Source organism: Phyllostomus hastatus, unplaced genomic scaffold, assembly GCF_019186645.2.
Source record: "Phyllostomus hastatus isolate PE091 unplaced genomic scaffold, TTU_PhHast_1.1 phas_contig_41, whole genome shotgun sequence".
Classification (NCBI taxonomy): Eukaryota; Metazoa; Chordata; class Mammalia; order Chiroptera; family Phyllostomidae; genus Phyllostomus; species Phyllostomus hastatus.
The window spans coordinates 11267472-11286067 of record NW_025333876.1 but is presented as its reverse complement, the minus strand read 5'-3'; the positions used below and the strand labels follow the sequence as shown (position 1 = coordinate 11286067).

The 18596-nt window shown below is 39.3% G+C and overlaps 1 protein-coding gene across 3 annotated transcripts in view; it reads left to right on the top strand.

The window, feature by feature from the left end:
• IARS1 (isoleucyl-tRNA synthetase 1) overlaps window positions 1–18596 on the top strand; it is a 109727-nt gene that overhangs the window by 53716 nt on the left and 37415 nt on the right. For all 3 annotated transcript variants that reach the window (XM_045844731.1, XM_045844729.1, XM_045844730.1), the window contains 8 exons: window positions 400–544; window positions 2284–2404; window positions 5099–5190; window positions 8581–8658; window positions 12282–12403; window positions 12855–12957; window positions 13205–13288; window positions 17473–17647. In XM_045844731.1, coding sequence (XP_045700687.1) covers window positions 400–544; window positions 2284–2404; window positions 5099–5190; window positions 8581–8658; window positions 12282–12403; window positions 12855–12957; window positions 13205–13288; window positions 17473–17647 — 920 coding nt within the window. The remainder of the gene's footprint in view (window positions 1–399; window positions 545–2283; window positions 2405–5098; window positions 5191–8580; window positions 8659–12281; window positions 12404–12854; window positions 12958–13204; window positions 13289–17472; window positions 17648–18596) is intronic.

Genomic DNA, 18596 nt, shown 5'->3' with positions numbered 1-18596 from the left:
TGCTGCTTGAAATAGCCATAGTCATGAACATTAAGTGTTCAGGTTAAAAGCCTCTCTGTCCTGGCTCCTGGTGAGTCCTTCGTGCCTGGATGTGTCCTGGCTGCTTCCTCTTGGTTCTGCCATACCCACCACCAATGGCCTGAGCTGAGACCAGCACAGGGCATTTCTCTAGGTTGGTCCAGTGCTACATTTGTTGTGGGGGCTACATCTCCTTTTATAATTTGCTGAGTCTATTATATGTAAAAGTAAGAGCTTTGTCAGTTTTATATAGACCATGAGAAGACTACTCATAATTACCCCCTTTTTAGAAGAAATGATCATTTTGGTGTTAACCTAGCAAAATGTCACATAATAATTGGTAGCATCTATATTCCTTTTTTGTGTAAATTTTATTTCCAGATTGTATCTGATTAACTCCCCTGTGGTCAGAGCAGAAAACCTCCGCTTTAAAGAGGAAGGTGTGCGTGATGTCCTGAAAGATGTGCTACTCCCTTGGTACAATGCCTATCGCTTCTTCATCCAGAACATCCTAAGACTGCAGAAGGTGTGGACCAAAGTGCTGTGGTTTGAGCTGGAAGTGGGCCAAGGTGCCTTCCCAGCTATGTTGAGCTGGGTTTGCTCAAGCCCTATGGGTGGAAGCTCAGAGACACTTGGGAATCCATAGGTGAAGGTATCTGGGGTCCTTGCTGAGCTAGGAGCATGGGTTGGAGCTAAGCTGTATGGGCAGGCTTACCTATACAGACACAGGAGCCTCACCTGTAGAAAAGTTGCATTTGGTATACATTTAGCCACCTCCCCACCCCTCATGGAACCAGTAGGGGTGGCATGGTGGAGCCTGTGAAGAGTCAGCTACTGTCTGAGATTGAATATCCAGTAAAGGCTGCTGCAAATGGGTGGTCAGAGAAGGCCTTTTGATGGGGGTGTTTGGGCTAAGACTCTGTACATAAGGGAAATTCTCATTGGGTTGTTAGGATTTAGAGTAATGATTGTGATGTATTAGAAAATTTCATCAGGCATTCTCTAAGAAGCCACCTCCCCTGCCCCAGTGACTGCCCTTGGGCCAGCAGGCTCCATTACACATGTGCCTGTCTGCGCTTTTAGTACTGCATGTGGGGTCAGGGCCCAGATACCGTTCACCTTTTTACCTCAAGCACCCTATAGGTAGAATTGCTTAGTAAATTCCTGTCAACTAAATATGTAATGTTATTCCTTCCTGAGAAACTGGTTGGAAAGCTGAGCTTTGAACATCACACTCCAGTAGTCGTATCACTTGCTTCCTGCTGCCCCTTGCTTATCTAGATCTGCTAATGAACCTTCTGGAGGGATTTTTCCCTGTGGTTTGAGAAAAGCAGTCACCTTCCCAAGACCCCTAGTGTTCCTGGCTTTTCATTTCTACCACCTCTTTGGGCCAACAGTCCACTTTGCAGGCCACCTGCTGGTCTGGAACCTCATCTGGGCATGGCAGCAAGACATCAGCTCCACCCTCAGGTGCTTAAATCAGGGCAAGGATCAGCATGGCCATTCTACCGCCACTGGTGATGCTGTGTGAGTAGGGATAGGTGAGGTGGGCCTTCAGGATTGAGGAAGATTTTTCAAAGGAAAAAGAATGGGTGAAATAGAGCATTCTAGCTGAAGTGACAAATACAAGCTGAGACACTACCGTGTTTTTCAGACCATAATACGCACCTAGGTTATAGAGGAAGAAAATAGCGAAAAAAAAAACATTTTGAAGCAAAAAATGTGATAAAATATTTAATAACATAAATAACATAATATTTCACCAACGTAAATGTAAACAGAACTCAACAGCAGCATTAACAACCATTATTCCTCCCAAATGGGGGAGGGATGTGTGTTATAGTCCGAAAAATGTGTAATTCCTAGGGCTCATTTTCAATTTATAGTCAATTATCTATATAATTGCCAGTTTTTCTGTCCTTCCTTTCTCAAGTTTAAAGTAACTAAAGCCCATATTGACAAGATTTTGGAATACTTCTCAATTCATAATCATTCTTTGGTGCAGAGGAATAATTTTTTTCCCAAAGTTCCCCTTATTTCACTCAAAAATGGAATTCACTAATTGAGGACCTAATGTCCCAAATGTAGAGCTTATTCTGAAAATATTACTGAGAATTAGAACTGCAGATTGCCAATAGGTCTGGATTTTTGGAGGGGAGGGCAGGATGTGGCTATTAATTTTGGTTTTAGTGCTTTAAAGTGTTTGTTTCTTGATATGAATTTCCCCCAAGCTTGCAGAATGTTACAACAATTGTCAATTCCTAGGAGGAGAAAATGGAATTCCTCTACAATGAGAACATGGTTAAAAAAAGTGCCAACATCACAGACCGATGGGTCGTGTCCTTCATGCAGTCACTCATTGCATTCTTTGAGACCGAAATGGCAGGTGCGTCTTTTCTTTAGCTTTCCTCCCAGGACTAAAGACTCTTCTGTATGATTGCCCTTTAGATACTATGTTTTATATATAAACATAGAGTAGATTTTGTAGAAATTTGTAGAAATTTTAAGAGATACTGAAGAGGCAAAGCAGTAGATAAATACTTGTTTCTTCTAACACTCAAATAAAATTTTGTTAAGACTTGTTAGTTGTAGAGAGGTGCTGGTCCAAGGCCCAGGTAATTGTCTCAGGGGATGTCGAGGGACCTTATCTCTCCACCAGCACTACATGGGCCCATGGAATTAGGGGCTTCAGTGTTGGGTGGTTCTACTACCTTTTCCCTGGCAGAACATTGCCTGGTCTGTGAACCTCAATTTTTTTCTGTGAAAAATACTTTGTCAGAGTTATTATAAGGCTCAAATAGAGATCATACACATGTATGTGTGGCTCAAATAGAGATCATGTACACGTAGCTGACAGATAACAGGTACTCAAAAAGTAGTACTTGTTAATAGTTCATTTTTTATTTATTTTCAGGTCTGCTTTATTAAATAAGTAGTTCTTGAACAGTCTAGGAAAATTAGGAAATACAGAAAAGCAATAATGAAGCAGACATTTCTCTATATTTCTGTTTCTTAACAACATGAATTGGGTTTTATATAGAGGTTGGGAAGGTAGGTTATGATGGTTTTCTCAAGGTTAGAGATAGAATAATCATAAGTCAGGGAGAAATTTTCCAGAAATTACTGACTAGGATACCTGAGGTGGGGATTCCTTTTTCACACCCTAGCAAATTTGACCTGCCTCCCTCAGCACCCTGTAGTTGCCCGGTGCTGCTGTGCAGGTACAGTACTCAACAGTTTGAGGGGCAGAGCCAAACTTTGTTGCTGACACAGATCTGCCTTTCCTCCACTGGAATAGGTGTCTCTACACTTGGAACAATAGGACAGTTAGTCCAGGAATTTCCATGTGTTTATCAGTCATCCTGAAGGACTCTATTTACCCCCTTATACATACGTAATTAGGATCATATGACTGTCAAGCTTTTGGAGATATTGTGGGTTCAGTTCCAGGCTACTACAATAAAATAGATAATCAATAAAGAGAATATTACAATAAAGTGAGCCACATGAATTTTTTGGTTTCACAGTGGGTATAGGTGTTATGTTTACACTAAATCTGCAAAAGCATTGTGTCTGACACAACATGCATACTTACGTTTACCCATCATCTGAGCCTTCACTAGTCTTTTTGCTGGTGAAGGTATTTTCCTCAATCTTGATGTCTGCTCACTGATCACAGTGATGGTTGCTGAAGGTTTTGGTGGCTGTGGCAGTTCCTTAAAAATAGACAATAATGAAGTTTGCTGCATCAGTTGACCCTTTCACGTACAGTGATACTGTGTGATAGTGTTTTATACCCTCAGTAGAACTCTTTCAAAATTGGAGTCAATCTCAAATCCTGCTGCTATTTTATCAAATAAGTTTGTTTAATAGTCTAAATCCTTTGTTGTCATTTCAGCAGTCTTCACAGCATCTTCACCAGAAGTAGTTACGCGACTCTTCTTTCATTTGAACACTTACAGGCCATTGTGGGTTTATTAATTAGCCTAATTTCAATGTCGCTGTGTCTTAGGAAATAAGGAGGCCTGAGGAATGGAAGAGAAATCGGGGAATGGTCAGTCAGTAGAGCATTTGGAACCCTAATTTATCAATTAAGTTTATAATCTTGTTGTTATGATTCATGATAACCCCAAAGCAATTATAATAGTAACATCAAAGATCATAGATCACATTACAAGTATAGTAACGAAAAAGTTTGAAATACTGCAGCAGTTACCAAAATGAAACAAAAACTCAATGAGCAAATGATGTTTGGAAAATGGTGCTAGTAGACTTGTGAGGTTGCCAGAAATCTTCAATTTGTAAAAGAAAAAAAAAATCAAAAGAACAAAAAACACCAAATATCTTTGAAGCACAATAAAGTAAAGTACAATAAAATGAGTTATCCTTGTTTTTCCCCTTAGAAAGCCTGTTCTGTTTTATTCATAGCTCTTGCTAAGTTTCTCAGTGGCAGCATGAAGGGTTGTTTGGGCTGGGTGCTTCTCTGTGGTGTGGCTGGGCTGTATGTTGTACAAGACTGAGCAGCAAGCATCTCTCATTCCCTTTGCCAGGTGCCAGGAGCACACACCTCCTCAGTTGTGACAGCCAGAATGTCTCTCCAGACATTGCCAGTGTCCCTTGTTGGACAAAGTTGCTCTGGTAGAAAGACATTGACCTATGTTACATCTCTTAACATCTCATTAGACGTTTTTGTGTTAGTCTTAGTTGAGGTACAGAGCAGCACAGTAAAGTAAATTGGGCTTTTGTAGTGCTGTAGCTTTGCATAGCTCCTGGGAAACAGCTTTCTGGATTCATGTGATGGGCAGTATTGGCCTCTGAGCCACACATACGGGGTTTACATTTTCCTTACGTACAGGAGCTCACAGGATGGTGTGTGTGTGTGCACCTAGACCTTTGATGATCATACTGTATGTCCTCAGTAAATGAGCCATTGTGATTGTTTCACTTTGGTTCTTTCTGTCCTTAACAAGCTTGGCCGCTCTTAGATAACAGGGTGACTTGTTCTTATGTCCATCCTTTCCTCAACTACCTCAAATGCTTAGTATATTCTTGCAACCTGATTGATTGGTCTTACTTTTAGCCTATAGGCTCTATACTGTGGTGCCTCGCCTGGTCAAGTTTGTCGATATTCTCACCAATTGGTATGTCAGAATGAACCGCCGAAGGTTAAAGGTAAGTCTAGACTGTTCTTCAGAACATCAAAATGTCTAGGAAGTCTGAAAATACATACAGCCCAGTGCTCTCATTTTTTTGTTGCGGACCCCCACTCATGGGGTCCACGGCATTGTAGCTGAAACAAAGGAAATTCACACAGACTACCGAATCCTGTGGAAGAAAAGGGCTAGCGCCTTCTCTCTCAAGAGGAGCAAAAGCCTCACCTCTTGCTCCAGTGAGTTTTTATTGTCTTACTGGGCACAATACAAGAAGGTCCTCATTAACTATGCACAGGGTCACTTTAGGTGGTTACCTCATACAGAAAACAAAGGAGAGAATGTGGGTAAACACATCACAGAAGAGGGATATTTGCAAATGAAAAGGCAGAGTGGTTGAACCGGTTACACTGGTCCTTGGAAGGTTTAGCATGGTTTTTAGGAGGTTATTTTGCAGTAAATGTTTGCCACTGGTGGCTAGGCCCATGCCACGCAGGATGGTCTACTACAGTTTTTTAAACAGTCTTTTTCTTACATTGAGTATTAGCTATATTTATCACCATTTGATGGATGAGGACCTGTAAGTTTTAAAAGTCATGGAGCGTGTTTTCACAACACAATTAAGGACTTGTTATATTGGAAGGAATCTCAAGGCTATGTAGGAATAATCTGAACAGATCTCTTAGAATGCAAAATAAAGTGATGTAAATGTTCTTCTTTTTTTAAATGTATTTTATTGATTTTGCTATTACAGTTGTCCCATTTTTTTCCTCACAGTTATTCCCCTTCAACTAGCACGCCCCTCCCACCAGCATACCCCCCCTTAGTTCATGTCTATGGCTCATACATACAAGTTCTTTGGTTTCTCCATTTCCCATACTATTCTTAACCTTCCCCTGTGTATTTTGTACCTACCAGTTATGCTTATAACCTGTAACTTTTCCTACATTCTCCCCCTTGACCCTCCCTACTGATAACCCTCCATGTGATCTCCAGTTCTGTGATTCTGTGCCTGTTCTAGTTGTTTGCTTAGTTAGTTTTTGTTTTTATTTTTAGGTTCAGTTATTGATATTTGTGAGTTTGTTGTGATTTTTCTGTTCATAGTTTTGCACATCATCTTTTTCTTAGCTAAGTGCCTTTAACATTTCATATAATAAGGTCTTGGTGATGCTGAACTCCTTTAATTTGACCTCATCTGGGAAGCACTTCATCTGCCCTTCCACTCTAAATGATAGCTTTACTGGATAGAGTCATCTTGGATGTAGGTCCTTGCCTTTCATGACTTCTAATACTTCTTTCCAGCCCCTTCTTGCCTGCAGGATTTCTTTAGAGAAATCTGTTGATAGTCTTTTGGGGACTCCTTAACTGTCTCCCTTTCTCTTGCTGCTTTTAAGATTTTCTCCTTCTCTTTAATCTTGGGTAATGTAATTATGATGTGCCTTGGTGTGTGCTTCCTGGGTCCAACATTTTGGGGACTCTGACCTTCCTGGGCTTCCTGGAAGTCTATTTCCTTTGCCGGATTGGGGAGTTGCCTTCATCATGTTTTCAACTAAGTTTTCCATTTCTTGCTCTTCCTCTTCTCCTTCTGGCACCCCTACAATTCAAATGTTGGAACGTTTAAAATTGTCCCTGAGGTTCCTAAGCCTCTCCTCATTTTTTTGAATTCTTGTTTCTTCATTCTTTTCTGGTCATATGTTTTATGTTTTTTTCTTCCTTCTGCTCCAAATCGTTCATTTAAGTCCAGTTTCCTTCCTGTCACTGTTGGTTCCCTGTACAGTTTCCTTTATTTCACTTGTCATGGACTTCACTTTTTCCTCTATTTTGTGACCATACTCACCCATTTCTGTGAGCATCCTGATTACCAGTGTTTTTGAACTCTGCATCTGATAGGTTGGCGATATCTCTTCATCACTTAGTTGTATTTTTGGAGCTTTGATCTGTTCTTCCATTAGGGCCACATTTTTGTCTCATTGCACCTGTTAAGTAGTAAAGAGCGGAGTCTTGGGTATTTGCGAGGGCAGAGCAGCCCACATTGCTGCTGCTTGTCGCTGTATGTAGGGGAGGGTCAGAGAGGAAACAATGCTGCTTGCTAGGCTCTGCTCTCTACTGGCTTTCAGTCACTTCCTCTGCTACGCACAAGCAAATGGGCCCTTCTGGTGCCGATTCCCAGGCGGGTGGGTTTGTGTACCTTCTAGGACCCTTTGGGTCTCTCCAACAAACTCTCATGTGAGGCTGGGAGTTTTTCCCTCCCACCTCAACCCCCTACAGGTTTTTTTTCAGTCAGAGGTTTTGAGGCTCTATTTCCCTGCACTGGAACCCTGGGTTGTGTGGCCTGTCTCACTCCCCAGTTGTTCCACCCAGTCTTCCAGCCGCTGTCTCACCTGCCTGGTCCTCCATCCACTGCCTTGCTGCTAGGCCTCTGTTCCTCCCATGAGTCTGGATGAATGTTTCTTCTTTAACTCCTTGGGGGTCAGACTTCCATAAAGTTTGATTTTCTGGCAGGTCTGGTTATTTATTATTTTTAAATTTAATGTTGTTCTTTTGGTTGTGCTAGGAGACAGTATATATCTACCTATTCCTCCATCTTGGCCAGAAGTCTAAAATTATATAAATGTTTTCAAATTTTATATATGACTGTGATCTCCAGGGTGGCTTCTACCTTTAAAGGGTCAGTTATTTATTGACAAAACTCTTCTTTGAGCCTGTTGGGGATTTACAATGAGTAATGAATGGGTACTATCTCAAGACTTAAGCCATGCATAAACAGTAACTGTACAAGACAGGAAGTGAGGGTCACTCATCCTGAAGGTCAGTCAGAGGCGCCCATCAGTTTTGCCTTTATGTGTGTTAATGGCAAAAGCCCATAACAGAACAATAATTCATTTTTGTTAAAATATACACACATATACACATATGCATGTACATATACACAGTCTACAAGGTTATGCGATAAAATGTTTACAGTAGTTTTTTCTGGGTAACTTACTTATGGTTAAGTTTTTTTAAAATAATCTTTTGTTTTTTTCTATAATGAATCAATATAACTATTTAAATACACGTTATACACATTTTTAATAAATAAGGAATGTTACCTAAAAGTTCTTTAAATTTTGTATTGGCAACTACTTCTGTCTGTTGTGTGGGTATCTCACTATCAGCCTGCCGATTCTGTTGTTCATCTTTACCTCACAGTTACAGAGCCATTCTTCATCAGCTTAGCCAGCCACAGAGGTAGGAGTGAGTAGGGGGCCCCATCTTGGCTCTCTGCACTGACCCCAGATCTATGTGGTTGTGGTCATTTCTCCTGGCTCTGTCTGTCATGTCAGTACACTATGGGCTCTCTTTGGATTACCTGTTTTTAATAAACTTACTTGGTTTTAACATTTCGGTGTGTTTCTTTTTTATTCACTAGGGTGAAAATGGCACAGAGGATTGTGTTACGGCCCTGGAGACCTTGTTTAGTGTTTTATTTTCTCTGTGCAGACTTATGGTAAGATGCTGGGCCCCATTCTAAAACTCTAGCCCTATGGACTCTTTGCAGTACCCTGTTGCTTCAGAGTCTCCTGTCTGTATCTATTTTGTAATTGTTATACCAGAAATAGAAATCAAGTTTTACAACTTAAATCTCTAGTTCATATGTAGAAATCTTATTAGCTTACATGTGTCAAGCAAAGAACATTAGTTTCAAAAGGTAGATTTTTTTTTCTTCTCACTGCTGACAATACATTTCTGGTCATGGTTCTTGCATCTAGATTGAATTGCCACAATTCCCTTGAATATCATTCCTCATCTTAATGGGGATTCCTTTACCAATTTCTGCTAGTCTATTATAAATTATAAGCTTCCTTCTGTATATTTCCTAAACATACACAGAATGAGAACCTGCTTTGTATCAGGTCCTGTTCCTGATTTAACATAACTGTCCTCACTTTTTTTTTCTTCAAAGATTGTATTTTATTTTTAAAGAGAGGAGAAGGGGAGGGATAAAGGGAGGGAGGCAAACATCAGTGTGTGGCTGCTCCTTTCACACCCCCTGTTGGGGACCTGGCCAGCAACCCAGGCATGTGCCCTGACTGGGAATTTAACTAGCAACCTTTTGGTTTGCAGGCCAGCACTGAATCCACTGAGCCACACCAGCCAGGGCCTCACTCATTTTTATTCTATAAAGCAGGTTGTGTTCCCCTTGTACAAATGAGGTTTCTGAGTTTTGGGGACATTGAGTTTTTTTTATAATGACTTTGCTGGTATGTGGTCAGTGACTGGTTTGTTTGTTTGTTTGTTTGTTTGTTTGATTTTTTGTTTGAGGGTTTTTTTGTTGTTTTTTTTTTCTTTTTTATTTACTTAGATGACGTTGGTTAATAAAATTATATAGGTTGTAAGTGTATGGTTCTATGACACATCATCTCTGTATTGCATTGTGTGCCTGCCATCTAAAGTCAATTTTCTATCTCCAGGTATTTGACACCTTTTAAACTTTACTACCCTTTCCACCCTCGTTCCCTAGTAACAACCATACTGTTGTCTGTGTCTGTGAGTTTTTGTTTTTCATGTTCATTCATTTGCTGTTTACAGTTTTATATCCCACGTATGAGTGAAAGCATATGGTTCTAGCTTTTTCTGTCTGACTTATTTTGCTTTGCATGATATTCTCATGATTCATTTATGGTGTCAAGTTGCAGTATTTCATTTTTTCTTATGGCTGATTAATATTTCATTGTATATATGTAGCACATCATCTGTATTCATCCATCTATTGAAGAACACTTTAGTTGTTTCCATGATTTGTCCACTGAATAATGCAGTGACGAAAACATGGGCATATGTCTTTGGGAATAAATGTTTTCAAATTTTTCAGGTAGATAGCAAGAAGAGGAGTTGATGGGTCCTATTGTAACCCTATTCTTAATTTTTAAAGGAACATCCATGCTGTTGTTCATCATAGCTGTACTAGTTTACATTCCTACCAGCAGTGAGTGAGGGTTCCTTTTTCTTCACAACCTCTCCTGAACTTGTTGTCACTTGTCTTGGTGATAATAGCTATTCTAACAGCTATAAGGTGGTAGCTCATGGTAGTTTTGATCTGCATCTCCCTAATAACTAGTGAAGTCAAGTATCTTTTCATATATCTGTTGGCCATTTGTGGTCTTGGGAGAAGTATCTGTTCAGGTTTTTGGTTTTTTTAAATGTAAGGTTTTATTTTTTATTGTTTTATTTATTTATTTTTAGAGGAAAAGAGGGAGAGAAACATCAAATGTGTGGTTACCTCTTGCAGGCCCCCAACTAGGAACCTGGCTTACAACCCAGGCATGTGCCCTGACTGGGATGAGAACTGAACTGATGACCCTTTGGTTCACAGGCCAGCACTCAATCCACTGAGCTACATCAGCCAGGGTCATATTTGTTTATTGTTTTTAATAATTTTTGGTGGAGCCTTTAGGTTTTTCTATAGAAAGAATCATGTCCTCTGAAAAAGACACATTTGAAAGCTCCTTCATTCCCAATTTGGATGTTTTTTATTTCTTTATCTTGCCTGATTTGTCCTGGCTATGACTTATATAGTACTATGTTGAGTAAGAATGAGGAGAGTGGACATCCTTGTCTAGTTCCTAATTTTAGAGGAAAAGCTTTCAGTTTTTCACCACTGAGTATGTTAACTGAGGATTTGTCATATATGGCCTTTATTATGTTGAGGTAACTTTTCTTCTATATCCATTTTATTGAGTGTTTTAATTATAAGTGGATGTTGTTTCTTATCAAGTGCTTTTTCTCATCTATTAATAAGATCACATGATTTTTATCCTTTATTTGGTTAATGTGGTACAATCCATTGATCAATATGCATATGTTGAGCCATCCCTGTTCCCTTGAAATGAACCCCAAGTTGATTGTGATGTATTGTTTTTAAAGTATTGTTGTGTTTGATTTGATAGTTAGTATTCATTTAGGATTTTTGCATCTGTATTCATCAGAGATATTGGTATGTGGTTTTCTTTTTTTGTTTTATCTGTGTTGGGTTTTGGTAGCAGGGCTGTGGCCTCATATGTATGGAAGTATTGTCTCTTCAATTTTTTGGAAAGGTTTTTTTAAGTGTAAGTGTCAGTTCTTTGAACGTTTGGTAGAATTGACTAATGAAGCCATCTGGTCCTATACTTCTGTTTTTTAGGAGTTTTTTGTTGTTGTTGTTTATCTTATCTTTTGTTTACATATTATATTTTTAGTGGGAGGGAGAGAGGGGTGAGAAACATCAATGTTAGAGAGAAACATTGATCGGTTGCCTCTCATACTCACCCCGACCTGGGACCAAACCCACAACCAGGCATATGCCCTTACTGGGAGTCAAACCAGTGTTCTTGTGCTTTGTGGGACAATGTGCAACTGAGCCACACTGGTCAGGGCTTAGGAGGTTTTTGATGGTTGTTTCAATTTTCTCATTCCTATTCAGTCTTTTAGATTTTCTAGTTCTTTGTGATTCAGTCTAGGAAGGTTATATATTTCTGAAACTTACCTGTTTTTCCTCGATTATTGAATTTGGTGGCCTATAGTCTTTTAGAGTATTTTGTAGTTATCCTTTGTATTTTGGTCTTGGTGGTAACTTCTTCCCTTTCATTTCTCATTTTTTAACTCTTTTTTTTTGTGTGTGAGTCTAGCCATGGGTTTGTCAATTTAATTAATCTTTTCAAAGTACCAGCTCTTTGTTATATTAATTTTTGTATAGTTTTTTTTGTTCTTTCATTCAATTCTACTCTCATTTTTACTATTTCCTTCTGCTGACTTTAGGCTGTCTTTTTTTCTTTTTCTAGGTCTTTAAGATTAGTGGTAGGTTTTCTTACGATTTTTCTTTTTTCTTGAGATAAGCCAGTGACTCTTACTTTTATGCAGAAATCTTTCAGGATCCTTTAGGTCCTCACTGTACCCTTCTTTTGCTCCACAGGAAGTTCCTTTCGCCAAGTTGAAAATGAGGTCATTTCTCTTGTAGGGCATGTTTAGTCACCTCATGTCCACTTCTGTCCATATATCTTTGTATTTTTAAAATGTTTACTTCTCATTTTCCCCTCTGAGGTCAGTTAATGATGGCTGCATGTGAGTGACATGATGTCCTCTGTCCTTATATAGGCCCCCTATACACCTTTTCTTACTGAATTGATGTACCAGAATCTTAAGATGCTGATTGACCCCGTTTCTGTCCAGGACAAGGATACATGCAGCATCCACTACCTCATGCTGCCCCGTGTTCGGTAAGAATCAAATACATGTAAGTCTCACTGGGCCATGGGAAGGGAAGTTGCCAGACATGCACTGGTGTGAGGGCTCTAGTTGCTTTGTGTCCAGGCTCTCACCAGAGCCTCTCCTCAGGTTGTAGATGTGGGGATAGGAGTGGGAATGCTCAGTGTGGAACCACCTGTAGTGCTGCATGCTTCCGCATATCCGAGGTGTGAGCACATCTGTTGGAGTCGCCTTGGGGAACTGCTGGGTGCAGTGAGCAGGAGGCTCAGGTTTACTGCCTGCTCCTTGCAATATTCTCAAGGCCAGCTCATGTTGTCCTTCCCCAGGTGCTTCACTGGGAGGCCTTACCACACCATCATATCTTTAACCTGACCATCTTCCTTACTTAAGCATGCCTGGTATTTAGGATTTTTTTTTTCTTTTAAATCTAATGCCTTTTACATCCCTCCCTCTCCTAATTAGAGAGGAATTGATTGACAAGAAAATCGAGAGTGCAGTCTCTAGAATGCAGTCTGTCATTGAACTTGGGCGAGTGATTCGAGACCGCAAAACTATTCCAATAAAGGTTTGAGATTTTATTTATTTTGCATTGCACAGTCCTAAATGTGTATGTCTGAGTATTAGTATAGAGAACTTCCAACAATGGTACAAATTTTCATTTGCTTCTATACTAAGGGTATGAATGACTTAGTACTGGTTGAGCTTAATTTTGAGCCTTGGAACTTGACATTCAGATAAAATATTTAATGTTCCATATTTTCTGGAGTTTTGAGGATTGGCTGCTTAGTGAACTCTTTGTCTTTTCCTCCTAGTATCCTTTGAAAGAAATTGTGGTTATACATCATGATCTGGAAGCTCTTAATGATATCAGGTCTTTGGAGAAGTATATCATTGAGGTAAGGTAGATGACTTATTTCTTTGGGTCTAAGCAGGATTCTTTTCTTGAGAAGATTATTTCAAGTAGGACACTTCAAGGAACTACACTTAGAGTATATAATTTATCCTTTTTATTGTGTGCATCTTTATATACATAAATTTAATTATCCATGAAATTTTACTCTCAGAATCATCATGAATTTTTACAGTTATTAAAATTCTTTAAAAGTGATTTCAAGATCAGAGTTTCCTTAACTTAGGTGGATTATTTATACCTTCATGCACTTCTCTTTTTCATAGTACTTTGTGATTAACAAAAAACTTTGTTCCTTCAAATTGTATAAGTAACAAGTGAACACATTGATTGTGAACAGTTAAGCACTAGCATAGAGTAAAAGGTGAGTCTCTTCTGTTCCATTCACCCCATGGAATCTCAGCCCCTCCTAGGGATGTTCCCTAGGTTAGCTCCTGCAAGGGTTGTTTCTAGCATTTTAGACATATATACACACATCATTGGCTTTATGCATATAGAGGATTATGTATGCAACTTGCTTTTTTCACTTATAATTTCATAAAGGGTATCTTGTGTTAAAAACATAAAGATCTACTTTATTCTTGTTACAGCTGCATGATGTTCACTTTTTGGCTGAATCATTATTTATTTAATGTCTCTCATGTTGTAGGAAATTTAGCTTTTTCATTACAAACAAAAAGTTTGTGTGTAACTTTGTGTCTGTGTTATATAGTATGGACACTTTATAGATTCCTAAAAGTAAAGATTTGAGGTCAAAAGTTAAACTACTGTCAGTTGTCCTCCCAAAATGCTTTATTCCATGATGTTTCAAAAATAAATATACCATATTTCAAATTTCATTTTTATTTTTGCTGGTGATATTTAAATTTATTACTGTAAAAATATTAACTTCTATGTTGGCTTTAAGTGTTTAAGTATTCCAGACAATATTAGAACTAAAGAGTTTTAAATTTTGTAATTAATGATTGTAAATATGGATAAAAATAGAGTATTTTTGAGTAGCATATCTTAATCACTATGGAATCACCTAACACAGTTAAGTGTAATGGCAAAAGTAGACACCTCCCTAAAATTTGCTTCAGTCATATATACTGTCCTGTCATCAGTTACTGTGCATTAGTAATTTTTTTTCAAAGATTGTATTTATTTATTTTTATAGAGAGGGGAAGGGAACGAGAAAGAGAGGGAGAGAAACATCAATGTGTGCTTGCTTCTCACGAGCCCCCTACTGGGGACCTGGCCCACAACCCACGCATGGGCACTGACTGGGAATCAAGCCTGTGACCCTTTGGTTCACAGGCTAACGCTCAATCCACTGAGCTACACCAGCCAGGGCTGCATTAATAATTTTTGACTAGTGTGATGGAGATCTGAAATGTTATGATTAAATGATTCTTCTGGATAGTGAACCTTTAGTTACACTGAAATTGCTTGACCAAAGGTTATCCTTGAGAGATGAAGTTCAGATTCCTAATTCTGTAGTCATTTTTAATTGAGTTATGTTCAGCTTTCTTGACAGATCTAGACAGGAAAGGTTTTTTATACCATGCAAGGCATTGGTTTTCAGTATTATTTATAGGATTATATAACCAGTCACCACAATTTTACATTTTCTTCAGTGCATAAAGAAACTCTGTATCCTATAATGTTCATGCACCATTTCCCCTCAGGATTCCACCGTCCCTATCAACCGTGAACCTGTTTTCTGTCTCTGGGTATACCTACCTACTCTGGACATTTCATATGGATAGAATCATATACTATGTAGTCTTTCGTATTTGACATCGTCAACTTTATTCATGTTATAGCATGAACTATTGCTTAATTTCTTTTTTAAAAGTTACATTTTATTGATTATGCTGTTACAGTTGTCCTAACTTTTCCCCTTAGCCACCCTCTATCCAGTACCCCCTATTCCCTCAGGCAGTCCCCCCACTATTATTCATGTCCATGGGTCGTGTGTAAGTTATTTGGCTACTCTATTTTCTATACTACACTTTACATCCCCAAACCTATGTTTTAACTACCTATTTGTACTTCTTACTCCCCTCACCTCTAAACCCATTCTCATCCTCCCCACTCCCATCTGTCAACCATCTGGTTACTAACTCCTTTTCTCTTGCTGCTTTCAAGAGTTTCTCTTTATCTTTAAGCTTTGGCCTATTAATTATATGTCTTGGAATGGGCCTCTTTGCATCCATCGTAATTGGGATTCTCCGTGCTTCCTGGAATTGGCATATCTATTTCCTTCACCAATTTAGGGAAGTTTTCTTTCACTATTTTCTCAGAAAGATTTCCAATTACTTGGTCTTTCTCTTCTCCTTCTGGAACCCCTCTGATGTGAATGTTGGACTTCTTGAAGCTGTTCCAGAGGCTGTTTATACTGTCCTCACGTTTTTGGATCCTTTTTTCTTCTTGTTCTGTGGTGTTTTTTTGCTTCTTTATGTTTCACATCATTGATTTGGTTCTCGGTTTCATTTACTCTACTGTTGTTTCCCTATAAATTCTTCTTTACTTCAATTAGTGTGTCTTGTTTCTCACTGGGTCTTTTTTATGCTGCTGAGGTCCTCACTAAGTTCCTTGAGCATCCTTATAACCAGTGTTTTGAACTCTGCATCTGATAGATTGCTTATCTGCATTTTGTTTAGCTCTTTTTCTAGAGTTTTGATCTGTTCTTTCACTTGGGCCATGTTTCTTTGTCTTCTCTTTTTGTCAGCGGCCCTGTGTTTGCTTCTATATATTAGGTAGAGCTGCTTTGATGCTGTGTCTTGGCAGTATGGCCTAATGTAGGTGTCCCGTAGGATCCAGTGGCACAGCCTCCCCTATGACCCAAGCCAGGTACTCAAAGTGTGCCCTTCATGTAGGCTGAGTAAACACGCTTCTTATAGTTGAGCCTTGGTTGCTGTTGGCAGATCAGTGGTAGTCCAGTAATGTACCCAGGCCAGTCACCTGCAAGGACTGGGTGTGACCACTTACCACCAACCTCTGCTCTCCAGGGAGAATCAGCTGTGTAGGGCAGGGTGGTGGTGCTCCAACATGATCTGTAGATGTCCACTGGGTCTGGGGTTTCCCAGGTGGTGCAGGCCGGGGTCAGCCCTCACCTGCGTTTTCCCCAGGGCACCCTGACAGAGCTATAAAACAATCTGAGATGGCCACTACTTGTGCTGGGCTTGGAGATTCCCAGGAGAAGCTAAGTTGTGAATCTGGCTGTCACTAAGGCTCAGAAGCCAACTGTTTCTTATTTGATAAGATTTAGGAGCCAAGAACAACCATTTATATGGAAAAGTAGCTTGGTAGACCTGTAAGTTGGGTGGGGCATAGCCTCTGGAGATCTGAAAGGCTGGTCAAACAATGTTGGCTAGGTTGATGAAGTCTCAAATATGGCACCAGCTTGCATTCACTGTAGGGAGAGGGTTTAGAAAAGGGACAATGGCGTCTGCTCTCCTTCCTGCCAGACACTTCAGTTTCTCCCTGTATTCCACTGGTGCCCTTCAAGCTGCTACCCCAGTACTTGAGCTCAGAGGGAGTGAGTGAGAGTAGGTGAGTCCGTTTGCAGGTTCTTTAAGAGGAACTGCTTAGAGCTCCAGGAGTTTTTTCCAGTGACTCAATCCTTGCTGGGTTTTGTAGCTAGAAATTATAAGGACTTATCTTCCTGGCACTGGAATTTCTGGGCTGGGGGGCCTGGTCTGGGTTTGGGACTCCTTACTCCCACGAAATACCAGCTGAATTTTTATCTACATGGGTATGAGACCAGCCTGTTCCTTGACTGCACTCCTCCTACCAGTCTGGATGGATGTGGTTTCTTTAATTCCGAAGTTGTCAGACTTACATCCAACTGAATTTCGTGGTTGTCATATTTCCATTCAGCTTGATTTCTTATGTTCCTGTGTGATGGTTGTTCTACATTTTAGTTGTAATTTTGATGTGGTTGTGTGAAGAGGAGAGCCATGCCTGCCTAAATCACCATCTTCACCAGAAGTCAGTGTTTCATTTCTTTATATTGCTAAATGATAGTCCATTTTATAGGCAGACTACATCTTTTATCCATTCACAGTTGAACTACTTTTTATTTATTGTGAATAATGTTGCAGGAACATTTGTGTGTGATATTTTTGTGGACACATGTCTTCCTTTTCCTTATTTTCTTTCTATGTTGTCCACCAACCATAGGAATTGAATGTTCGAAAAGTTACACTGTCTACAGATAAAAAAAAGTATGGTGTTCGCCTAAGGGCAGAACCAGATCACCTGATCCTAGGGAAGCGTCTGAAGGGAGCCTTCAAGGTGGTGATGACATCCATCAAGCAGCTGAGCAGTGAGGAGCTGGAGCAGTTCCAGAAGAGTGGTGGGTGTCGGCCTGATAGGAGTCTGAGCCTAATGAAGCTCTTGACATTTATCTTGACTTTTGCTTACCAAAAACTCTTCTGTGTATAAAAATGTTTATTAGACATAATTCTCATAAGTTAGAAAAACTTAAATAGGCAATAAAAATGATCCCTAACCCATCACACATTCATTTAGTGTAGGTTGAGGGCCTTCTTTCTGCTGATTAATATGTTAGGTGCTGGGGCATTGTTAAAATTCTGATTCATTTTCTTTTGGTTACATATATAGTCATATTATTTCATTACGAAACAGATCACACTATAATTTTAAATTTCGGTTTTCATTCATTTTAACATTTTTTTCTTTTGCATTTTTTATTTATGTGTTTCTGTGTGTTAATATTAAAATGCTATTTCAATAACTGCATAATTAGCCTTCATATGGATACCTGATAATGGTTTTAATCAGTCTTTTATTGGTGCTTTAGCTTATTTCCATTCTTTTAATATTGCAAGTAATATTTCAGTGAATATTTTCATATAAATGTTTTATGAAATTAATTTCTTTGGGATGAATTTCTAGATGGAAATTACTGAAACAGATGGTTGGCCCTTAGGCTATCATTGAATTCTACAAATCCTAATATGGGCCCAGAAAGGAGACCTTCCTGGGAGAGAGCAGAACCCTTGGGGCTCTTTTGCCAGCCAGTGATGTAAAGCAACTATTAACAAATACTGCTAAGAAAGAAAAGATGTGGTGACTTTTGGAGGCACCAGAATGAACACTGGAAAATATTCAGAAAAAAGGATTAATTATTTTTAAAGAACAAATTTAGCATTGAGGTTTGGAACATTTTGTGAAGGAGAACTGGTTCAGAAATTATCACAGTTTCTCTTAAACTATATAGAATCCATATTTTGGTCTCTTAATTGGGCAAGGCTGGTTTTGTTCACTCAGCACATATTGTT